This window comes from Stegodyphus dumicola, chromosome 8 (assembly GCF_044657685.1).
Source record: "Stegodyphus dumicola isolate Sdum_Otavi_A_Nest chromosome 8, ASM4465768v1".
NCBI lineage: Eukaryota > Metazoa > Arthropoda > Arachnida > Araneae > Eresidae > Stegodyphus > Stegodyphus dumicola.
In genome coordinates, this window is record NC_140775.1 from 163,770,266 (window position 1) to 163,792,247 (window position 21,982).

The 21,982-nt window shown below is 34.0% G+C and overlaps 1 protein-coding gene and 1 non-coding gene across 3 annotated transcripts in view; both read right to left on the reverse strand.

The window, feature by feature from the left end:
- The window catches only part of LOC118185574 (serine protease 33-like), a 157,920-nt gene that overhangs the window by 39,009 nt on the left and 96,929 nt on the right, over positions 1–21,982 (reverse strand). For both annotated transcript variants that reach the window (XM_085822681.1, XM_085822682.1), the window contains one exon: positions 15,009–15,168. In XM_085822681.1, the coding sequence (XP_085678807.1) occupies positions 15,009–15,168 (160 nt within the window). Of the gene's footprint in view, positions 1–15,008; positions 15,169–21,982 lie in introns of those variants that run through there.
- On the reverse strand, positions 17,932–18,004 carry TRNAM-CAU (transfer RNA methionine (anticodon CAU)). Its single transcript has one exon. It is a non-coding gene; the product is annotated as a tRNA-Met (tRNA).

Genomic DNA, 21,982 nt, shown 5'->3' on the forward strand with positions numbered 1-21,982 from the left:
GGAATCGAACCACGGACCTCTGGAATACCGGCCCAGCGTGCTACATTACACCACGAAGGCACGCTAGGGAAGTGGGAGAAATACCTTATAATGTAAGTCCAAGTGAGACCATCTGTTCAATTATATGCAATTGAATAAAGACACCCTTCTTCTATCTTTACTGCTGTGATGCCTCAAGAGCTGAGGATAATACCTCATACCTCTACAATCAATTGTTTCTCTGTTAATGAGAGTCTCTGTTGAGTAATCATCTTTACTGTTTTTATTAGGTACTCTTATGCTATTAAAGTAGTCTCTTTACATTCAGTCATTTCATGTGTACCAAGAACATCTATTGAATACCATGACTGTTTTATTGTTATTCCATTTTCATTTCTAAAAAAATACTTGGGCGTTCTTCTACTTTTACCTCATATCATTTGACATTTTTTCTAAAAATTTACTGATTTGTTTTACATTTTTTCCAATCAAAATAGCATTTATCAACTAATAGTCCTAAAATTCCCTTTGTTTTAATACACTCTTTCTGGTTTCAATTTTGGTTTAATATACCGAACAATAAAACCAAATAAGATTTATTATTGTATATTAATTATTTACTTATATAGAATTATTAATTAAAGCAAAATTTATGAAAATATTACATAAGTTTAAAATATGCTCTAATGGGAGATAGTTGAAATTTGAACTAAACTTACTGTAATTATTGCACTTAACAAACGATTATTCATTTAATCAAAGCATCTGGTTATGAAAAAAAAAACATATTACATTTGCTTTAATGTATTTTAAGGTAGCATATTTTGATGATTTCATTAAATGAAACAACATTTTCAAATGATCTTTACGTTCCATTTTAATATATTAGCACATGTTGTGATGTGTCAAGAAAAATCTGAATAATAATTTAATCGACATTATTCAGATAAAATTTAACTCAGCAATTTTACAAAATTTTATTAACATGACAATGACCACAAGTAACATTAAAATAGAAATTTACTCCCACGATAATACTCTATCTATAAAATTAAGTCACGTGTGCTAACAAGTGATTAATAATAGACGTTGCAGTTTATTTCTGGTGGAGTTTGACTCATTTTTAAAGGAGGCGCGTCATTTGTGCTTCACTTAACGCAGAGTTTCATTACTGATTCACGTAAAACCCATTTTAACAAAGGTTACCTACATTTAGGACGCTTTGGCAAAGCCATTGTAATGGAAACTAAATATGGATTTAAAAATGGATTTCCTTTCAATGCTTTACTTGAAATGTCACATGCCTCAAGTAAAAAGCTGAGTTTAAGTAAGATTCAGCATTAAAACCTCATTCTTTAGAACGCAAATGTGTATTTTTTAAAATAGGGCTACGGACAACCATTTTTTTTATGTCTGAGTAATCATTATATGTCTCTTTGACCCTGGTGAATGTTACCAAGCGGCACGCTCGAGCGATCATTGGGTACCACAGACATACACTTCCCTCCCCCTCAAAAAAATCGGCTTTTTCGATCTGTTGCACAACTTTCGCGAGCCACGCGATATATGCGAGACGTTTCCAAGATGCAACGCCCTATTTAGTCACAGGCATGCGCACTGGTTTTTGTGATCACTTCATCACAAAGCAGCCTAGGCAGACTACAGCTGATTTGGTATACTACAGCTGATTTGGTTGGTTGTGATTAGATACGTTCTGTTTAGCGTGGAGAAATCGAAAGTTTCCATTATCCCCCTTGTTTCCATTCAAGTGAGACAAACGGAACTTCAGCACATTTTAAATTTCATTTGCCTGAAAGTTGACACCATCGAAATTAAAATAGTTTGGACTGCTTTTAAAACATTTAAGAAATAGAATTTAATATCTATGGTGTAAAATAACTTGACAATCACAATCAAACATCTGTTCACATTAGTCACGTGAATACCTGGAGAATTATCGTCCCTGATAGTTTAACTATGACCCATCTTGCAATCTCAGACGTAAAAATAAACAAACCGGTTTTTAGTTACCCCTGGAGGGTTTTATAAGACTTAAAAATAATAATGTAAATTAAAACAAGTCTGTTAATATAGAACGTACGATGTGGGCGAATTACTTGATGCTAAGATTAAAATTGTTTATAGTAATAACCTAAACCTTAAACCTACAACACTTTCGCCGGATCTCATGCAGCTGTTTAGCAATTTATTAAGCAAGCAGCCCATCGTTAAAGTAATTAAACACATGTAGTTCGACATGGATTTGAGTCTAGACGAACGGGCTCTCTGCAAGGGCGTTTATGTAAGTTTCTCCATTCGCAACGCGATATGAGACATTTCTCCTCATAAAGGCCTTAAACCAAACCAAAACGACGCGCTGCCATTAATCCTCGGTGTCTCCTTACACTGGCAAGGTGCAAGTTCCACTAAGCTCACGATGAAGATTAAAATCCTATATTTAAACTATGTTACTTTTCATTGAAAATTTGCTTAATTTTAAGTTATAAGGGAGTATCATAAACAGGCAAGTAGATATAGGGTAGAGTTCAATATAAAATTACCTATTAGTAACCTAGGAATAATTGTCAGAAGGAAAACGTCACTTTAAGTTAATAAATAATAGTAGAAAGTAAGCAATTGCTGTTGCGTTAGATTATGTCACTGTACGCGAGAACGTCACACACATATACGTATCTGTGTATACATATATATATGTGCCTGAGGGAATGGATTCATTGATGGGAAATGTCTGAGGGAAACTAATATTCGCTTACACATGGGGAAAACCATGAAAACATCCATGCATCAAGCGAGTTCGTCGAAACCCGATTCGAAGTGCCAGTGTTCAGTAGTTTTACTCAGAAACAAATATTTATCAATATTTAATAATAATCAATATTTAATAATAATTGATCCTGTGAGCCCTTAGGCTACTTTAATTACATCGGGAACCGAACCACGGACCTCTGGAATACCGGCCCAGCGTGCTACCATTACACCACGAAGGCACGCTAGGGAAGTGGGAGAAATACCTTATAATGTAAGCCCAAGTGAGACCATCTGTTCAATTATATGCAATTGAATAAAGACACCCTTCTTCTATCTTTACTGCCGTGATGTCTTAAGAGCTGAGGATAATACCTCATACCTCTACAATCAATTGTTTCTCTGTTAATGAGAGTCTCTGTTGAGTAATCATCTTTACTGTTTTTATTAGGTACTCTTGTGCTATTAAAGTAGTCTCTTTACATTCAGTCATTTCAAACATCTATTGTTATTACATTCAAAGTCAAACATCTATTGATGTTTAGAATATTTTTATACAAACCTATGCCGGTATCGTCCACTCCTAAGACCAGATCGGTGGTCTCTTTGTTATGGAAGCACCTAATAGGTAAGCCACCATTGCCTCCTAGGAAGGAACAGACAATTTTTACATCCATGCCTTCTCCGAGAAATCGAAGCCAGGCATTTCGGTATCGCAGTCAGGCTCACCTAACCATTTTACCGTCTGGGCGGGTCGACCTTGTTCATGTATTTCAAATTGTAAAATTCCTCAGGATAAGGTTTATGAAAAGAGTTTCAGTACTAGCAATGAAAGTGTTTTATAAATATAAAATATAATTTTATGTCGATCTCGCAGAGCAAGAATCGAATGTACACTATGCTTTTGTAAAATGAATACGAAAGGTTCCATATCTTTACATATCAAATTCTGAAGATATTAGCAGTATTATTTTGGAAGCCAACTCCAAAGTTGTAACCACTATTAAACCATTAATGGCCAGAATAAGCAACATACATTTTATTGTCTTTTCTAGCCGACACTTAGCATATTACGATGCTTAAAAGACTTTTTACACTTTTGCAACAAACATAAAATGCAATTAATAAATATTTTCAACTTTTTTACATTAAACATAATTACTATACATAAATATAGATATATACATATGCGTGTTTTTATGATAACTTAGAAGTTAATGACACAGTACATAACAAATAAATTATGGAATTAACGATGATGGTATTCTTTATTGTCTTTGCGAACCCCCCCCCCCAAAAAAAACACACAGATAAATTGGTGCGTATTCGTAAAGAACTACAATTTTGCCTTTTAGATGACTAAAATATGTATGAATAAAGAAGAAGCAGCAACATGTTACTATTTTAAGCTACCCTATTTTACTATTGAAATCACTTTTTCATGCTTGTAGTTTAGAAGAGGAATGCACCAGTCTCTACTCTCTTAATTTTGCAGAAGTGTGGTATGGTGTATTTAATTATGGCAAAGCACACGAGGGATATCTGCCTAAGGGGAGGGATGCCTTCGTGGAGGACATTCTAAGGGAAACTGGCTCGTATACACGTTACACGTGAGGAAAACCACGAAAACGCGCATGCAGCCAGCCCGTTCGCGGGATTCGAACCTCGGACCGAACTACCAGTGTTCAGCGACTTTACCGCTCGGCCGCTGGTGGGCCTTAATTTTGCAGAAATTTTTATTTTTAATTGTATTGCTGTCAACACTTGCTATAGAGATTAGCTATGAATATTGTGTAAGAAATTAAACGTGAGTTGCTATCCATATAAACAACAGATTCTATATGATGACTAATAAATATAAATAACTGTTTCTATGAGATTTGCGCAAGCAAGACTGGGGTACAGTACATCATTAAAACAATGACATGCATTAAGTTTTATTAACATAAGCCGCTTCTCATACCCATGCACGGCTCCAGCATTTTTGGTAGCCTAGGTGATCAATATATTTGAACCCCCGTGTAAATTAAACATATAAAGGATTCGAAGTTAAACATATCTTTATTTAGTTGTAGTTTATAAGAGCAACTATGACATGAAGCATCTGACAACGAATTTTTTCCAAATATCACAGAAAGCAAGAAAACATGCTGGCAACTAAAGCATACGAAAAACGATAGGGTTTTAAGTTAACTGAAGTCAACAAACCTTCCGAAGAACTTTATCGGAGAAATATGTTTTTAAAGATATAATACAAACATACATCTACCACAAGCTCGCCCAGTATTATATTTGCTGCTGATTTAAACAACTGAAGAATGAATGAATTTTAGATGAAACAGAAATCAAATGAAAATTGAATTTATCCATATGTTAAAGCATATATATTTGCTGAAACAGCTTAAGAGATGTAAGAATTGAAGACACATTTTAAACCCTGTAATCATCGCTTTAAACATTGGTTTCTTTGAATATAACTCAAACTGACGAAAGCCTAAATTTTGCTAAATTATTTATTCAAGGTTAACCAATATGTTTGCGAAAAAATTGATTGTATGCTTTAGAAATAAAACGGTTAGACGTTTAGAAGTAAAAGTTTGCAATTTTAGATATGACATTTTTTATAAAAGTCTGCAAATGAAGTGCAAAAATACATTTGAATGAAATTTCCCCCCCCTCACACAGTCTGCTTGCAACTGAATGGGATCAATGCTTTCATTTTTTGGGGATTCAATTTCTAGTTGTTGAAGAAACGTAGTTGCATTATTTTTATACATACATATATATATACATAAATATGCGTAGCATTTTCGCGCTTTAAGCTGCTGAAAATTATCATTAAAGACATAAAGAAGGGGTATTGATGGTTTAAAAGTTTTTGTTTTTAATTTATTAAACATTTTTACATTTATGTTGCATTTGGGGGATTACTTTAAATTTATTAATTATGAATTTCAAAATTTTTGGTCTTTGTCAAACCATTAGTTCTAAATTTCTTTATATATATGTGATGTACCAGTTTTTGTCAGGAATAAATAGATTGTTGAAGAATCATAAATGTAGTCGTAGCTTAAATTATCGGACGATAAGTTTAAAAAACAGGATCCATTTATTATTGGTCAGGAGAAATAGCAGTTACAAAATCAGATATCCGGAGTAAATAAAAAGAATTAATAACATTTCGTATGAAGTTTACTGCATCGTGACATTTAAGAAAAAGCCACCGATATTCCTTTTGCGAGTCCTTTTATAACCTCTGGAAAGGCGGAGCTTCCAAGAAATGACGTCAGCCTCGTCAGCAAATCCAGTTCGCTTTAAATATTTCCAGAACATTCTATAACTGTACGTGTAGAAAAGGCGGGAAAAACAACTTGACTACGGGCTGTGGATTTAACTCCACGTACTTTCAAATAAGAGAACGTCGCCATTAAAAATAAAAAGAACATACAGTTAGAATTTTAAGTGTATTCTTGACTATGAAATTTTATTATTACAAATATATATACATAAATATGCGTAGCATTTTCGCTCTTTAAGCTGCTGAAAATTATCATTAAAGACATAAAGAAGGGGTATTGATGGTTTAAAAGTTTTGGTTTTTAATTTATTAAACATTTTTACATTTATGTTGCATTTGGGGGATTACTTTAAATTTATTAATTATGAATTTCAAAATTTTTGGTCTTTGTCAAACCATTAGTTCTAAATTTATTTATGTATATGTGATGCACCAGCTTTTGTCAGGAATAAATAGATTGTTGAAGAATCATAAATGTAGTCGTAGCTTAAATTAACAGACGATAAGCTTAAAAAACAGGATCCATTTATTATTGGTCAGGAGAAATACCAGTTACAAAATCAGATATCCGGAGTAAATAAAAAGAATTACTAATAACATTTTGTATGAAGTTTACTGCATCGTGACATTTAAGAAAAAAGCTCCGATATTCTTTTGCGAGTCCTTTTATAGCCTCTGGAAAGGCGGAGCTTCCAAGAAATGACGTCAGCGCCGTCAGCCAATCCAGTTCGCTTTAAATATTTCCAGAACATTCTTAACTGTACGTGTAGAAAAGGCGGGAAAAACAACTTGACTACGGGGCTGTGGATTTAATTCCACGTACTTTCAAAATAGAGAACATCGCCATTAAAAAATGAAAAGAACATACAGTTAGAAAATTGTATTCTTGATTATGGAATTTTATTATTACATATATATATATATATATATATATGTGTGTGTAATAATAATAATAATATATATATATATAAGGTAAAAAACAGAAAAATATTTAAATAATAAAAAATTCCTTCTTATAATAATTTTTTATATCTATCTATCTATCTACATACATATTACGTTATAATATATTTTATATCTTTTTATCTACATACTACAACATATTGTTGCAGAATTTTTATAAAAAATAGAAAAATAATTAAATTATAAAAAGAAATTATATCTATCTATCTGCCTACATATATACTATATGTGTATGAGAGACAGAGATAGGTAGATAGATAGATGGATAGATATAGATATATCGGCTGAGTCTTTTACCAGAGGTAACGTGAAACATGTATCAAAAGAATAAGTGATTAAGTAAATACAATGCCATGTTATAAGAACTTATCTAAAGGACGTGGTGAGACGTGGCTGTTGGCTTTTGAGGCAAGTGTTCAGACGAGACAAGATGCTTTGGAAAGCACGAGTGAGAATATGCTGCAGGATGGCCCGAATAGCTGTGAGCTCCAGACAAAGAGAAATTACGGGACGATAATCCACAGTTAGTTCTTCAACAAACACATTGAATATATTACTGATGCAATGACCTGAGTTTACATTCTCATACAAGAACATGCGGATGATGCGGCGTGACCCCAGACTCAGAGTTTCTAAGCATGCAGTGGAACCTGCGCGAACATGTGTAGATTGAAACCTGACCAATGTCCTATGCTCTGGAAGTTTATGTAACTTGACAGATGAAACCATGCTTCATCGGAAATGAACAAGTAACCATTGCTCAGCACCTCCGGAGCAATATAAGACAGAAACTATTCACAAAACTGCACGCGACTGTTATTCCCATATCCGACAACTGATGTATCACAGTAATGTGTGTCAGTTGAAGCTTTGCTTTACGATCCGCATAGCGGCGGACTAGGACACCTGCAGCTGTTGTGCCAAAATGTTGAGATTATTTTATTGATGGAATATGTACCATTATCTGCGCCATAATGTTTGCCTCAGTGTGGACAATGCGGTCACACTTTTGGTCTAATTCAGATTATTTAGGCTTAGTCCGTTTCCCTTCATTTCGGAAGCAGATTTTACATCATTGATTTTGTTGGATCTTTTGTCACAATTTCGTTCACCATGTTCTTCATGGTAAACAAATCTGCGCACTGTTTCCAAGAACTCACTCGTGCATATGTCTCAACAATAACAATACGCTGCCACACCATTCAGAGCATGCTGAACCACTAAACCACATTCATAACTTTCCTCACCGTTCACGTTCATTCAGTTGACTTGCACGCTGTCTGCCTCAAGATCTCTAGTGCCCACTTCAGATAGTCACCAGGCACACCAGCGGCCGAGCGGTAATGTCGCTGAACACTGGTAGTTCGGTTCGAGGTTCGAATTCCGCGAACGGACTGGCTGCATGGGCGTTTTCGTGGTTTTCCCCATGTGTAACGTGTATACGAGCCAGTTTGCCTTAGAACGTCCTCCACGAAGGCATCCCTCCCTTTAGGCAGATAGCCCTTGTGTGCTTTGCCATAATTAAATACACCACAATACACCATCAGGTAGTCACCACTTCCAGCACCCACTTCAGGTAGTCAGTTGTAACAATTTGCTGTATTTATTCAATTACTCATTCTTTTCATACATTTTCCACAGGGAGTCTTAAAAGCCTCATGTTATGTACTATGTACTATTTACGAGGGTAAGTTGAAAAATAAGTTTCCCCTGTCGACTGTTGTCAGAGTTGTGTATGAAAGTCAAAAAATAGAATGAGACATTAAAGATATGACATACCTTTATTTTATTATTCTCGTACGAGTACGTTGAGACATTTGTCTTATCGCTTGATAAGCTTCAAAAAGTCCTCCAAGAAAAATTCACGCTTTGCATATGGAAGAAGCGTTGAACGGCTATGGGCGAAAGGCGACACAGCAGGAAAACGCTCAAGTCACCGATACACCATTGGGTAGAGGTCGCTGCAAATCAAGCAGATGGTGCTGTTGCAGTGCCTGTGCAAAGCGCAGACCAGCTTCTCATTTGAGCACCGGTAGGTATGGAGAGAAGGTGCGTTTTGAATTCGTGGTCAAAGGAGGAAGTGAGAGCGGTTATCCGCTATGAATGGGCACATGGAGTATCAGGAACAGAAATTCATAACCGCCTCGTGGAAGTCTACGGGCCAGGTGTGATGTCGAAGCAAATGGTGCGGAGATGGTGTCGCACATTCAATGATGGACGTCAGCAAGTGGAGGACATACCGAGAGCTGGACGGACGCGCAAGGCCACTACAGATGAAAATGTCAGGAAGGTAGATGACATGATTAGAGCGAACCGGCGTATCACAATCGATGAAGTAGCGGAAGAACTTGGAATCTCACATGAGCGAGCTCAAAACATCATCCACGACATTCTTCGATAAAGAAAAGTGTCAGCACGATAGGTGCCCCGACAATTGACCTCGACACACAAGGGACAACGCATGGGGGTCAGCCTGGAACATCTCGTGCGTTACCATGAAGATGGCAATGACTTTCTGTTTCGGATTGTGACGGGGGATGAAACGTGGGTCCACCATTTCACGCCAGAATCGAAGGCCGCATCTATGGAGTGGAAACATCCGTCATCACCTGTCTGAAAGAAGTTCAAGACAACTCCCTCTGCAGGTAAAGTGCTCCTCACAGTTTTCTGGGACGCCCAAGGAGTTTTGTTGCTGGACTTTTTGGAGGTTGGAACCATCAATGCTACGCGCTACTGTGACACCCTGTCGAAATTGAAAGAGGCGATTCGGAAAAAGTGGCCTGGCCTTCTCACATCTGGCGTTCTGTTGTTGCATGACAATGCCAGACCACATTCGGCGACGGCAACGCAAAACCATATTGCAACTCTTGGTTGGGAGCTCCTACACCATCCGCCATACAGTCCTGATCTCGCACCAAGCGACTTCCATCTGTTTCCGGCTTTGAAGAAAAATCTCGGGGAAAGGCGCTTTGGAAGCAATACTGAAGTGAAACAAGCCGTTCAACGCTTCTTTCATATGCAAAGCCCTGATTTTTTCCTGGAGGGCTTTTTGAAGCTTATCAAGCGATATGACAAATGTGTCAATGTACTTGGTACCTATATGGAAAAATAAAGGTATGTCATATCTTTAATGTCTCATTCTATTTTTTGACTTTCATACACAACTCTGACCACAGTCGACAGGAGAAACTTATTTTTCAACTTACCCTCGTATGTACTATTTATGTTTAGTACATAATGCACTATTTATACATATGTATAATACATAATGTACTATTTATACATATGTACATAATGTACTATGTTAGTACATAAATGTACTATTTATGTTTAGTACATAATTTTGAAAGAAAGCGGGAGACCGTTTTTGTAACAAGTTTCTGCTTTAAAAAACCACGCTGCATCGATGATAAATAAAATCATTATAAAAATTTTATATTTATTTTCAGATTTATTTATTATTTTAGACTACTTTGAACTGCGTAAGTTACACCATTTTTTTTTCATTTACAAATAAAAGATGAACGAAAAGTGTTGTTAAAACATTTGAAACAACAACCTAACTTATCGTTTTAAATTTGCAACACGTCTTCTCATAAAAAAAAAAAAAAAAAAAGAATAGCCACTTGAAAACCCAATAAAAGGAAGTAACTGGATTAAGCTTTCAGTGGATGCCTCGAGCTACCGTTCTAAACTTTCATCGCTTTGCTTAGAACTATCAACGCTAATTTAAAAATAATATAGAAATAAATGAGGAAAAATCGGAGCGTTGACTAGAAGGTACCGCGCGACTGACCCGGATGCGACAGGCGGCTTCATTCTTCTGTGTGTCGGAATATGGGTTAAGAGCAGATGATTTTCAAGTTTCGTTTCTTTCGATCTCGGTCATGAGAAGATTTTTAATTCATGAATTTCTTCTCATGGCCTTCTTCTTGAGCGTGCTAAGTCTGCATATGCGTGTGGTTTTTTATTATACCATATTCCTACTTAGGTTTACCGTCGTAACACTTTATGTAGTTCAAGGCTCAAGTTCACAGGGTTCAGACAGGAAAAATGTTCTTTCTCTTATATAGCTTTATATAAAATAATCTAAAACCACTGTAAAATTTTATTACAGTCAAATTTCTTTTTTGTAAATAATATTAGGTTTCACTCTATTTGCACTAGTCTAAACCTGGATAATTTTATTAGAATTTATCTTGTAGGATTTTAACTTCAAATCCTGCAACATAAACTAACAATAATAAACGAGTAATAGCAACTAATTTGTTTTAAATTGGACAAAGTTACTTTCCTCAATCAATTAGGAAATTATATGTTTAATTAAAATTACCCTTACAGAAGTAATTGGCAATAGAGCCTCAAAAGGTTGGACTTCTACATTTCCACCTCAGTTTTGTAGGATAGCACCGTCGGGGTTGTCCACCTTTCTCCTACCACCAAACCACACGAGAGGACTTTCGGTTCGCCATATATTTAGAGTGTCTCCATGCCTCAAAGACACTATGCATTTATAAACAGCCATTCCTTATCCGGAATTCGAACCCGGACCCTCCGGGACCGAGTAGGCTCCTAACAACTATACCGTCAAGGCGGTTGCAGATAAAGTATTATTTATTGATGTTTATATGTAATAATTTTCTACACGGTAATCGTACTGCGCTATACCACTTAATATATATACATACCCGCTCCTACGAACCTACTACAGAAAAATATATTCATTATTTCTATCCTTTATTGGTATTCTGATTTGAAGAACATTTTTGTTTTTTAAAGTCAGGAAAGCTTTTACTTTTCAAATAAGAACTGCTTCACAAACTAAACAATTTAAAAACAACAATGATCTTAATGATGATAGTATGTGAAATGATAGTATTTAGAATTCTTTCTTTGCACCTTAACAGCGTGTTTAATTGATATAATTTAAAATACATTTAATTTAAATAGTTGATAGGATTCAGTCGAATTATGGCAAAGCTCTGGAGGGCTCTTTTTAAGATTAGAAATGCCCTTACGGATCTTTTCAAGGGACATTGACTCGTATCTACGTTACCTATGGAAAAAAACCCACAGAAACTCTGACTCAAACCAGCCTAGATTTGAACCCGGTCGAAGAATAACTACTAGTATTCAGCATTTGGCTCTTAGGTGCTGATGAACTATACGCAAGTTTTAGCTACAAATATTTCTAGTATTATTGTGATTAATCGTTAACTTCCGATTTTTTACTTTCTTGTACAAAGTAAAGAAATTTGCAATCGCGAAAAATTTCGGGTATCATATTTAAAAAAGAATATTCATTTTGACCATTTCCGAATTCATATGGACCATTCTTTGCGTGATATCTGTACGCACAGACAAAATAAAGAACTGTTTTTCCCAAAACGAATTGTGAAACGGATATACAATGAATCCAGAAGGGATGTTTGTTCATGATGTCTGTGTGTATGTATGTATGTATGTCTATATCACGCGTAACTCAATAACGATTAGCAGCAGAATGTTAAAATTTTGAGAATAGTGTATCTAGTTGTGTACCCATAGTGTGTATCTACTGTGTGATTGTAAACATGTCTGCAGAAAGTATAAAGAACAAGATTGTTGAAATTCAAATTATACTTAAAACGAAGTCGATTCACTCATGTTCGAATTCATTACAAAACCATGCCCGAAGACCCCCTCATACAACGTACGGATCGATATCATACAACGTACGGACCAATTACGTATACATAATTTGCATTTTCACTGAGCAATTGTATGAATGTTCATGCGTTTTAGTCTTCAAGTTTAAATGCTTATCTTGCATTTTTACTAAGCAAATGTCGTTAGAAGTTGATGATTTGATTGATTGTTTAAGTATTTTAGCCTCCAGTTACAAAGATTTCGTGTGCAGTTTTACCAATCAAATGTACTCTTATTATTTGTGTGAGTGTTCAAGGTTTCTAGTCTTCAGGTTTTAGATTTAATCTTTCTTTGTTGGGGCCTTACTTGATCTGGAGATGCTAAGGAGTTCAAAAACCACTAACAAACACGAAGTTAATAACTCCTACGTCTGAAGGGACTAGAAGATCGTGAAAAGGTTTTAATAACCATTTTATTTAAACAGAAACTAAAATATAAATGCGCTTTCTTGTGTTAACAGTATCAGCCATAGCTCGTGGTGAGTTTAGACTACATATGGTGATGTACTAAATCAGAACAGTCAAATCTAAGTTAAACGTGGAACTGTAGACAAAGACTACACAATTAAACTTTAATCTAAGTTATCTCAGTAATTCTAACTGGAGCATCAAAATCAAGGTGTCTGGAACGATATAACACAAAACCGAATAACTACAACTATCAGAGCTGGTAGGAACTAAACGTAGCAAGACAGAAACGGGCTCTGTCTTAAAATCCAAAAGATTCAGTTTAAATATTGGCTATCTCGTGTGAGGAATGCGGAAAGCAGAAGTTAAAGTACAGATCCAAATCATAATAACTAGTTAGTTTTAAATAATAATAGTATACCTTTATTAAATTCGAATTCGTAGTTCGAATTTTATCATTTTAAGTGAGTATTAAGAGTTTCAAGAGTGGCAACTGCATCTTTACTGCATAACTATATATCGAGAGCCATCATTTGAATGAGATTTCAAGTATTTTAATCTCCATGTTTCTGAATTGTAGAGAGTATTTTGAACTAGAAGCTTTAGACTTTCTTCCTCTTTTTTCCTAAGATATCTTCAGCGCCAATTATATTGGACGTATTCTTTCCAAAACTTAAGAAATATATTACATACGAGTTCTTACTAGATTGAATGCACACACACAGGTCCGATAATAGGTTAATAAAATTTATCTTTATTAAATGAAACATTTCAAAGTTCTGGAATTTTTCACAGAAATATTCGTACAGGTTTTCACAGTATCACAGAGCACAATCAGTAGTTACACTTTAAACTACTAAGAACATTAAGGACAGCGCATTGTAAAGCGCATCTAATGAGAAAGCTAATCCGGAGATATCTCAGTTCACGCTGAACTAACAACTCGCAACAGCAATAACAAAACTGAGAGTATATGCTTTCTCCAGGTTTATATAGTTTTTGCCAGGCCGCCGAGATATTTCTAGTACTTTCTGCTTCTCTAAATTATTGGAAAGCAATATGAGGATCGAATTACGACTTCAGCTAATATAGTGACCAATTACATTTATTAAATAGAATGCTTATTACCGTAATACAGGGACCGGACCCAAATGTCGCCAAATGATCGCCAAATTTGACGATGTTTGGTGATTTCCAGCCAAATTTATCGACAAAAATTAGTCGCCAAAACCGTTGTCAGCTTGGTAATATCTCGCCAAATTACCGAGATACCCATTTGCTTAATGTCAATTGCAGAATTCTTACTTTTTGGCATAGTTTGTCTCTTTTAGATTTTTCTTATAATACATTGCTCAGAAACATACAACAATTTCACATATAACTGCACTAAAATTATCTATCTATGTACAAAATTCGTAACAATATATTCCCTACCTTTAAGAGTATCGAAAAATTCGTTCAAGATGTAAAGCACGAACTGTTAATTTGATGAACTTACAACAGACGATGCGCTTTTATTTATTTATTTTTTGCTTCATCATTTCAAACAAATTTTAAAAGTAAACATATTAAATATGTGCCTAATAAAACACTGCAAAAGTAAGTAATTTTGAATACATTTCAGCGTAATAGATAATAGTTCATATACGATGAATTTCAGTAGCTTTCGCTCATTGTCTGCTTCAACAGCTGACAACAGTTAAATGAAATATTTACTTTGAAAAACACCAGCTACATAACCACAACACTTCTGCTGGCTATGAGAATTGAAAAATAATTCATTCATAAGGTAATAAGATAAGATTTTTAAAGCTATAACAAGAAAAGCTTAGTAATAGATACATGAAATACAAATGTTAATCAGTGAAACACTAACTGAACATTTTCATCAACTGTGTTTTACTTACCATCATAGTACCGCCTGTCGGAGCGCCTTGTGATATTTTGGTGATGATGGGGTTGCGGAAAGATTGGAGGAATAACAAGCAGTAGGAGAAGGCCGCCCACCGAGACCAACACCGTCAGTGGCATTGTGATGCTGTAGCCTGGGCATGGGGACTCGTAGGGCTGTAAAAGATAAACATACCATTTAAATTGAGTTCCACAAGTGCTGTATCTCACAATGCTCCCAAGCATAAGATAATATCACATCCTCCTATAATTTAAACATACCAAACTCACTTCGAACAAATACTCCCCACTGAAACCAAAAAAATTTCTTTCTTAAAAAGGATCCGCGGTAGTTAAGAACACAGGGTATTTAGTGATAAGAAAATTACATTTTTATTTTATATCTGTCTTAGTTGCTTTAACAACGGATTAGTTCATGCAGGAATTGATACTGATAGGAATTTTATTATCCAGCATTTAAAACTTACTGTTAGTATGGGTAAAATCTTTGGTAACCTACAGAAACAAGACATGTAACATTTCTGATATACATGCAAATTAACTTATTCATGACCTGTGTATGAGAACATTCACTTATATTTATCGCATAAGCTCGTTATTTAATTCTTAGCTAACTCACATATATTATCATTTATAAGTGGAATGTGCACTTACAATTCAAATGTAAATGTACAAACTTTGCATATTAGTCTTTACAGTACTTAAGACAATCAAAGGAAGTTAATATTTCAGGATGCTTTTGTGGAACACTTTTCAAGATGTATGCAAAAGAAAAACAATATTGCCTTCCGGCAAATTAAATCCGGCATCTTTGAAACTGATAGTAGTTAAAAGATATGTGGGACACATACGTTGATCGCTGTTGCTGTACCTGGGACAATCTTGTAAGACACTTTTAAGGTAAAACGACAAGATGGCTCTGATTTTAGTGCGGTGTTTCGTTTCAGGATAAGTTTCAAACTCTTTAAATATTCTTGGCTTTTGTAATTATTTGATATAAAGATTCTTAGCACTGCTCCATGTAGTTATGAACATGTTTTATAGATCTGAAGTACATTTAATAACCGAATAAACGTGCTTTTTAAAAATAATGCTTTAAAATACTTGCTCGTATACCTACGAAAAGAATGGTCAGCGAAAGAATAGTTCTATCCCAGCTGCATTGCGGCCGTAGAAAAATGGAAAGTTGTATCCTATTTAAATGAGATACAGATTTTAAACTGATGACTTTGAGAAACAAGGTAGAACAAAAAAAAAAAAAAAAAAAAAAAAAAAAAAAAAAAAAAAAAAAAAGGGAGGGGACAATTATATTTTATAAGAAAACATTTTGATGAGAGAGAGAGAGTAATATGATAACAGATTATTCAATGGAATATTGTATTTATTATATTGTAACATGTATAAATTTAAACAGTCTACGAAATATAAAAGGAAAATTCAGCAAATTGAGCAGACATTTTCCTCGTTTTCAGAGAGTCATATCTCTTTCGAATAATTAAATTAGTAACTGAACTCTAATGAAGAAAGGCAACAATAGAGAGTTTATTTCGGTAATACACTATATAGTCCACTCTCTCGTGGTGACCATCTCTAAATACGATAAGATTTCTCAGAGCGTAAATAAAATAGCATTTTTGATCATTATCAACACTTATACCCCCTGAAGTGCCCGAACACGATCCAAATAATTTAAGAATCACGGCGTTTTGGGGCGTTTCCACTGTTCTAAGTACAAAAAAATATAAAAATTAAGTGTTAATTGTTTAAAACAACAATAACATATTATACTCCAAATAGGATAATTTATATCGCTCACCTAAACTATGCTTTCCTAGATTGACATCGGATGGATCTAGCAATTTTACTTAAAAAAAATGTTCTAATTGTTGTCCAAGTCGTTACATTCGATTCGATTTTCCTGCGTTGATTTTTGTTCATAGATTAAGAATATTTTTTAATTATTGTTAATTGGTAGGATATTTTTTCTTTGCTGACGATTTCACGGGTGTTGGTTTTTAAAATGTAATTAGTCTGTTTGGTAGTCATTAAAAAGACAGTTATTATGGATGCTATAATTTATATCTGTCGTAGAAATATCTCATTATCCAGACGTTAGTATGCATCAGTGAAGCATTATTATCTGCATGTTTGAAATACATAATTTCTTTTAAATCTTACCTCACTTTAAAAGCTATTATTGACAATCAAAGAGATATCATCAATATTAAAAAAAGATGACATGTATTTTTATTTAATAATATGTAGAAAGCTCAATTTGGAATAGTATTCGTAAAGAAATATATTTTCCCAAATGGCTTTCCTAAAGCAAGATTCTTTCTTTCATACTATTTAGCGCCGAATAAAAAACTTTCTTATTCAGACTAATAATTCTAACAAAATTTAGTAAAAATACTAAAATTTTCAGTTATCTATCCTTTATTAGAAGAACACTTACCTAAATATATAAGTTAATTGTATCATACATATTGTTAGGGCATATTCAAGCAATATAAATACCGGAGATTACCTTCCACACGATTTGTAAACACATATATAAATATTATTATTTCTACTATAACATATATAAATGTTATAGTAGAAATAATAATAAAGCTTTATGCGTATGCCCTGTTTTTAGCAAATGATACCATTTTTAGAACATGAAAACAGTGACGGAAAAAATATTACGATATTTAGTTATAATTAGATACATCAAGTCTTGAAAATTTTGGCATTGACAAAGTTTTAGAATATTCTGAAATAAGCACTCTGATCATAGATGTAGTGAGAGATGATGTAAAAAGTAGAGACATTACGTATTTCTGATGCTGGAAGACGTGAAAAAGGCAACACTTACTTTCAAAGCTTGTAGAGACATTAGGCATTTTTTTTAAAGCAGGAGCGATGAAAAAAGAGCAATGCCCTCGCCGGGACTCGAACCTCGGACCTCTCGAATATGCGCCGAGTGTGCTGACCATTACACCACGAAGGCATGCTAAGAATGCGAGAGAACTACCTTATATACTTCTCCTTTTGAAGGACGACGGGGGATTAGAGGTCCCAATCGCCAAATTCTCGTGGTGGAGAACCGTCATCCACCACCCCTTTTAGTTCGGGCGCCACTGTAGAGACATTAAGTTAGTCTGAAGCAGGGCACATGAAAAATGAGCAATGCCCTCGCCGAGGCTCGGACCTCTCGAATACGTGCCGAGTGCGCTACTATTACATTGCGAAGGCATGCTAAGAAGGCGGGAGAAATACCTTATAAAGATCAATTAAATAGCACAAACCATCTTTATTGTGTTTGCTGAAATTTGCAAGTACAGTTCTTAAATATATTGGTATTTTTGCTTGTAAGCGTCTACGGACAGTTTTAAGACTTCTCCGATTTATGCGTCTTTACTATATAATGCTCACAAACAAAACATGATTCTACAGGTATATGAAAATTTTCTTATGGTAACTCCCAGAAAAATTGTAATATTCAGACTTTTGCAATTCAAGGATATTTTGTAAAAGTTTTGATCAAATAAACTAAAATTCTTTCTGCAGATTAGAATTAATGTTTTGAAAGATACGTCGTAGAGTCATTAGGTTATATCGAAGCCACTGAAACTGAAGATATCGGCAAAACTCTGAGCGAGATTCGAACTCTGGTTCTCCCGAATATGCGTAAAACTTGCCATCAGTTATATCACGACGGCATGCGAAAAGAGGAGATAATACCTTATATACTTCCCCTTTTAATGGCGACTGGAGATTAGGGGACCCAGTCGCCAAATCCTGGTGGCGACGAATTATCGTCCACCACCTTTTGAGTAAGAAAGCCACTGTAGAATTATTTAGAATTTTTCGAAATCAGGAAGCTGAAGAATCCCGGCACCGTGTTCTTGCCGGGATTCGAATTCTAAACCTCAAGAATACGCGTCGAGTGTGCTTCTTGTTACACCAAAGACATGCAGCAAGGAGAGAGAAAATACCTTAAAATAAACTATACGTAATATCTTTTCTACATATTAATAATGTTATCCTTCTGTTTTTTCAGATAAATTTTCAACTTTTTTAAAATCCATTTAATCATAATTTTAAAAAAAGTGAAGAGAAATATTTTGGAAACTAGAATTTAAGTATTAGGAAGTGAAAATAGTTTCGCTTTACCAAAGCAATAAGTTAAGTCTGATTAGGAACAGAAATCAATGGTTAATCTTACGATGAATACAAAATTAAGTATACGGCGAATTTCACAATTGATTCGCTAGATAGGGAAATAGTGGATTTGATAAATTCTGGAATATTTCAACTTGCAAAGTGTCCTTTAATAACTCGACTTAAGATTATTTTATAAAATATACTTGTAATATTAAAATATTTTAGTGATTTATCGTAACGAAATATATTTGTTTACTTGTAAAAGTACTTGCGTGACGTATATGTCATACATAAGAATAAAAGAAAACTACACACACAGCACACTGATAACATACAATGAGTTACAAAAAAAGAGTTTTGATTATCTATGAAATCTCTTCCAGCATTCTCTAAAATAAAAGATTTAAGAATTTTTATGACTATGGACGAAATACTATACTGGCATATATTAGTTGTATAATAATGATCACTTCCGATGTCAAGGAATCTCACACCTTAAGAATTTCAAACTTTGTGTATGAGCAGTAATACATGATTCATATTAATGCAAAAATATATTGTCCATCGAAAATTCTGCCTCTTACCCCTAGAATAAGATTTTGGAACAAAAACTACAGAAACTTCGGATTTAGAAATTTGAAAATTTGCAATGAAATTAGATCTAATTTGAGAAATTCCAAAATTTGCAAGGGATTCATAATTCACACTGGTATCTCAAAATTGGCCATAAAGATATCTCTTCTGTGAATTTTTTTGTAAAATGAGTGTCAAAATCATGTCTATGAAATTTTAATTTTAATTCTAATGCGTTCCGGCCTTGAGCATTTTATTCTCATTCTTTAATAGCGTTATATTCCCACAAGGTCCAGGAGTCTGAAAATTTTTGCGGCTGGCGTGATCTATACGGGCATCACGTACTTACTACCCATGAAATAATTGATTGCATCAAATGTGAAGAACCGAAATGTTTTCACTAAAAAAAATCATTATTCCTGCGAATTTGGAACTATCATCAAATTTTAAGATATTTTTATGAGTTTGAGAACCATTCCACAATTTAAAATTGGGCAAAAGATTAATCTTATACGGCGTAAATTTTGAATGAAACCCAACCGATTTCGAAGGTGATTGTATATTTCTTACAAATTACTGGTAAAATAAGAGTATTTATTCTATAAAGAAAAATAAAAGAAATACTAAACGGTTTCGTAAAACAAAATATAAATCATAAACATTTTAATTATCATAAGCAAATGATCATAAAAACTTCGATGAAAGGTCTGTTGAGACACGATATATTTGAGCAGAGAAAATTCATTATTATTAATAGTGGATGAATCGTTCGAATATTTGTGTAAAAAATTTAGTACATTCAGTTAATTAATTCCCACTGGAAACAAAAGCGAAATAAATGAAAAAGAGTTACTAATATTATTTGCAGCTCAGCTAATCAGTAGTCAAGTGACTAAAACAGAGCAAAGCTGGTAGTTCGATTCGGGCTCCATTGCCAAGTTGTCCATAACTTTCCTCTCAAATAGCGTTAGTATGAGGCAGTTATCCTTAGAAAACTCTTTACGAAGTCACTCCCTTCTACATTCAGAAACACTTAGTATGCTTATTGATGTACACAGAATTTTAATCCCCGTTTCGTAAATGACTTCCCGAGAAAATTATTAAAAGAAGGATATATTTTTAAGTTCCGTTTAGAAAGAGAAAAGCATAAAGTAAAGAAATGACTTTTTAAGATAGACTCTTTGAAAGCAGCCAAAATGATTATAACGATTATGATAATGATGATCGGTTTTCCTCGTATTTCATTACAGGAAGACATAAACTGTCTCGTGAAATCATATAATTTTTTTTATAATCTTAAGACAACTGACGTAGGGTGATATAATATACTTCGAATTCGTAAAGAATTTACTGTTTTTAAAGTGACTGGTAAATTTTCCGTTGTTTTCCAACAGTTAAATTCTCGGATGATGACTTGGAAATAATCAAAAACTTTTAATTCTTAAATATATAAGGAGAGCAACTTGGAACATTTAAGGAAGACATTATCAACGATTTTAGCTTGCTTTAAAAATGAAGGCAATCATTCTATTGTTAATGTATTTTTAAAAACGTACTTATAAAACCAATTCATCTTTTGCTCAATTATGCTTTTTGCAAAACTATTTTAAAGCAAAAAAAAAAAAAAAAATGCTAACATTACAAAATAAGATTTTTTTCGGGGAGGAGCATTGAGCACGCTTTGATATCACAAACACCTTAAGTGTCTTTTTCATGTAAATATTTTGGCATATATTTTAATTAATAATTTTTATACCATTTTTTTTCCTTTGAGAACATACAGACTCCCTGTGCACCACATATGTACAACACGGGGCTTACAGAAGTAAGTTAACTAGAACATTAAAGGTTACATGTATAAATAAACATTAAAAATTACATGCATAAATAAAGCGAACAAAAGCAGAGAACAGCAGTCTGGACTTCACGAAAACAGATAAGTTCACTGGCCAAGTCACTCGGCATATGCATCATCTTAAAGCAGTCGAACATCCGATTTACACCACTTGTATATTTTTATGCCCTTTCTTTTTAAATTAATGCGCAATAAAAACTTTTTTCCTTTAATTATATAAGAATGATCATCAAGTAGTAAATAATAAGTAACGGATGTAGTGTAAGTAAAGTGTAGTAAATAATAAGAAACGGATATTTCTTTTTTAAGAAACCAACTTATAACAGAAGTAAATTAAACGTTCATTGATAATAATTATTATTATGTTATTAGATTAAATTTTGTAAATTTATG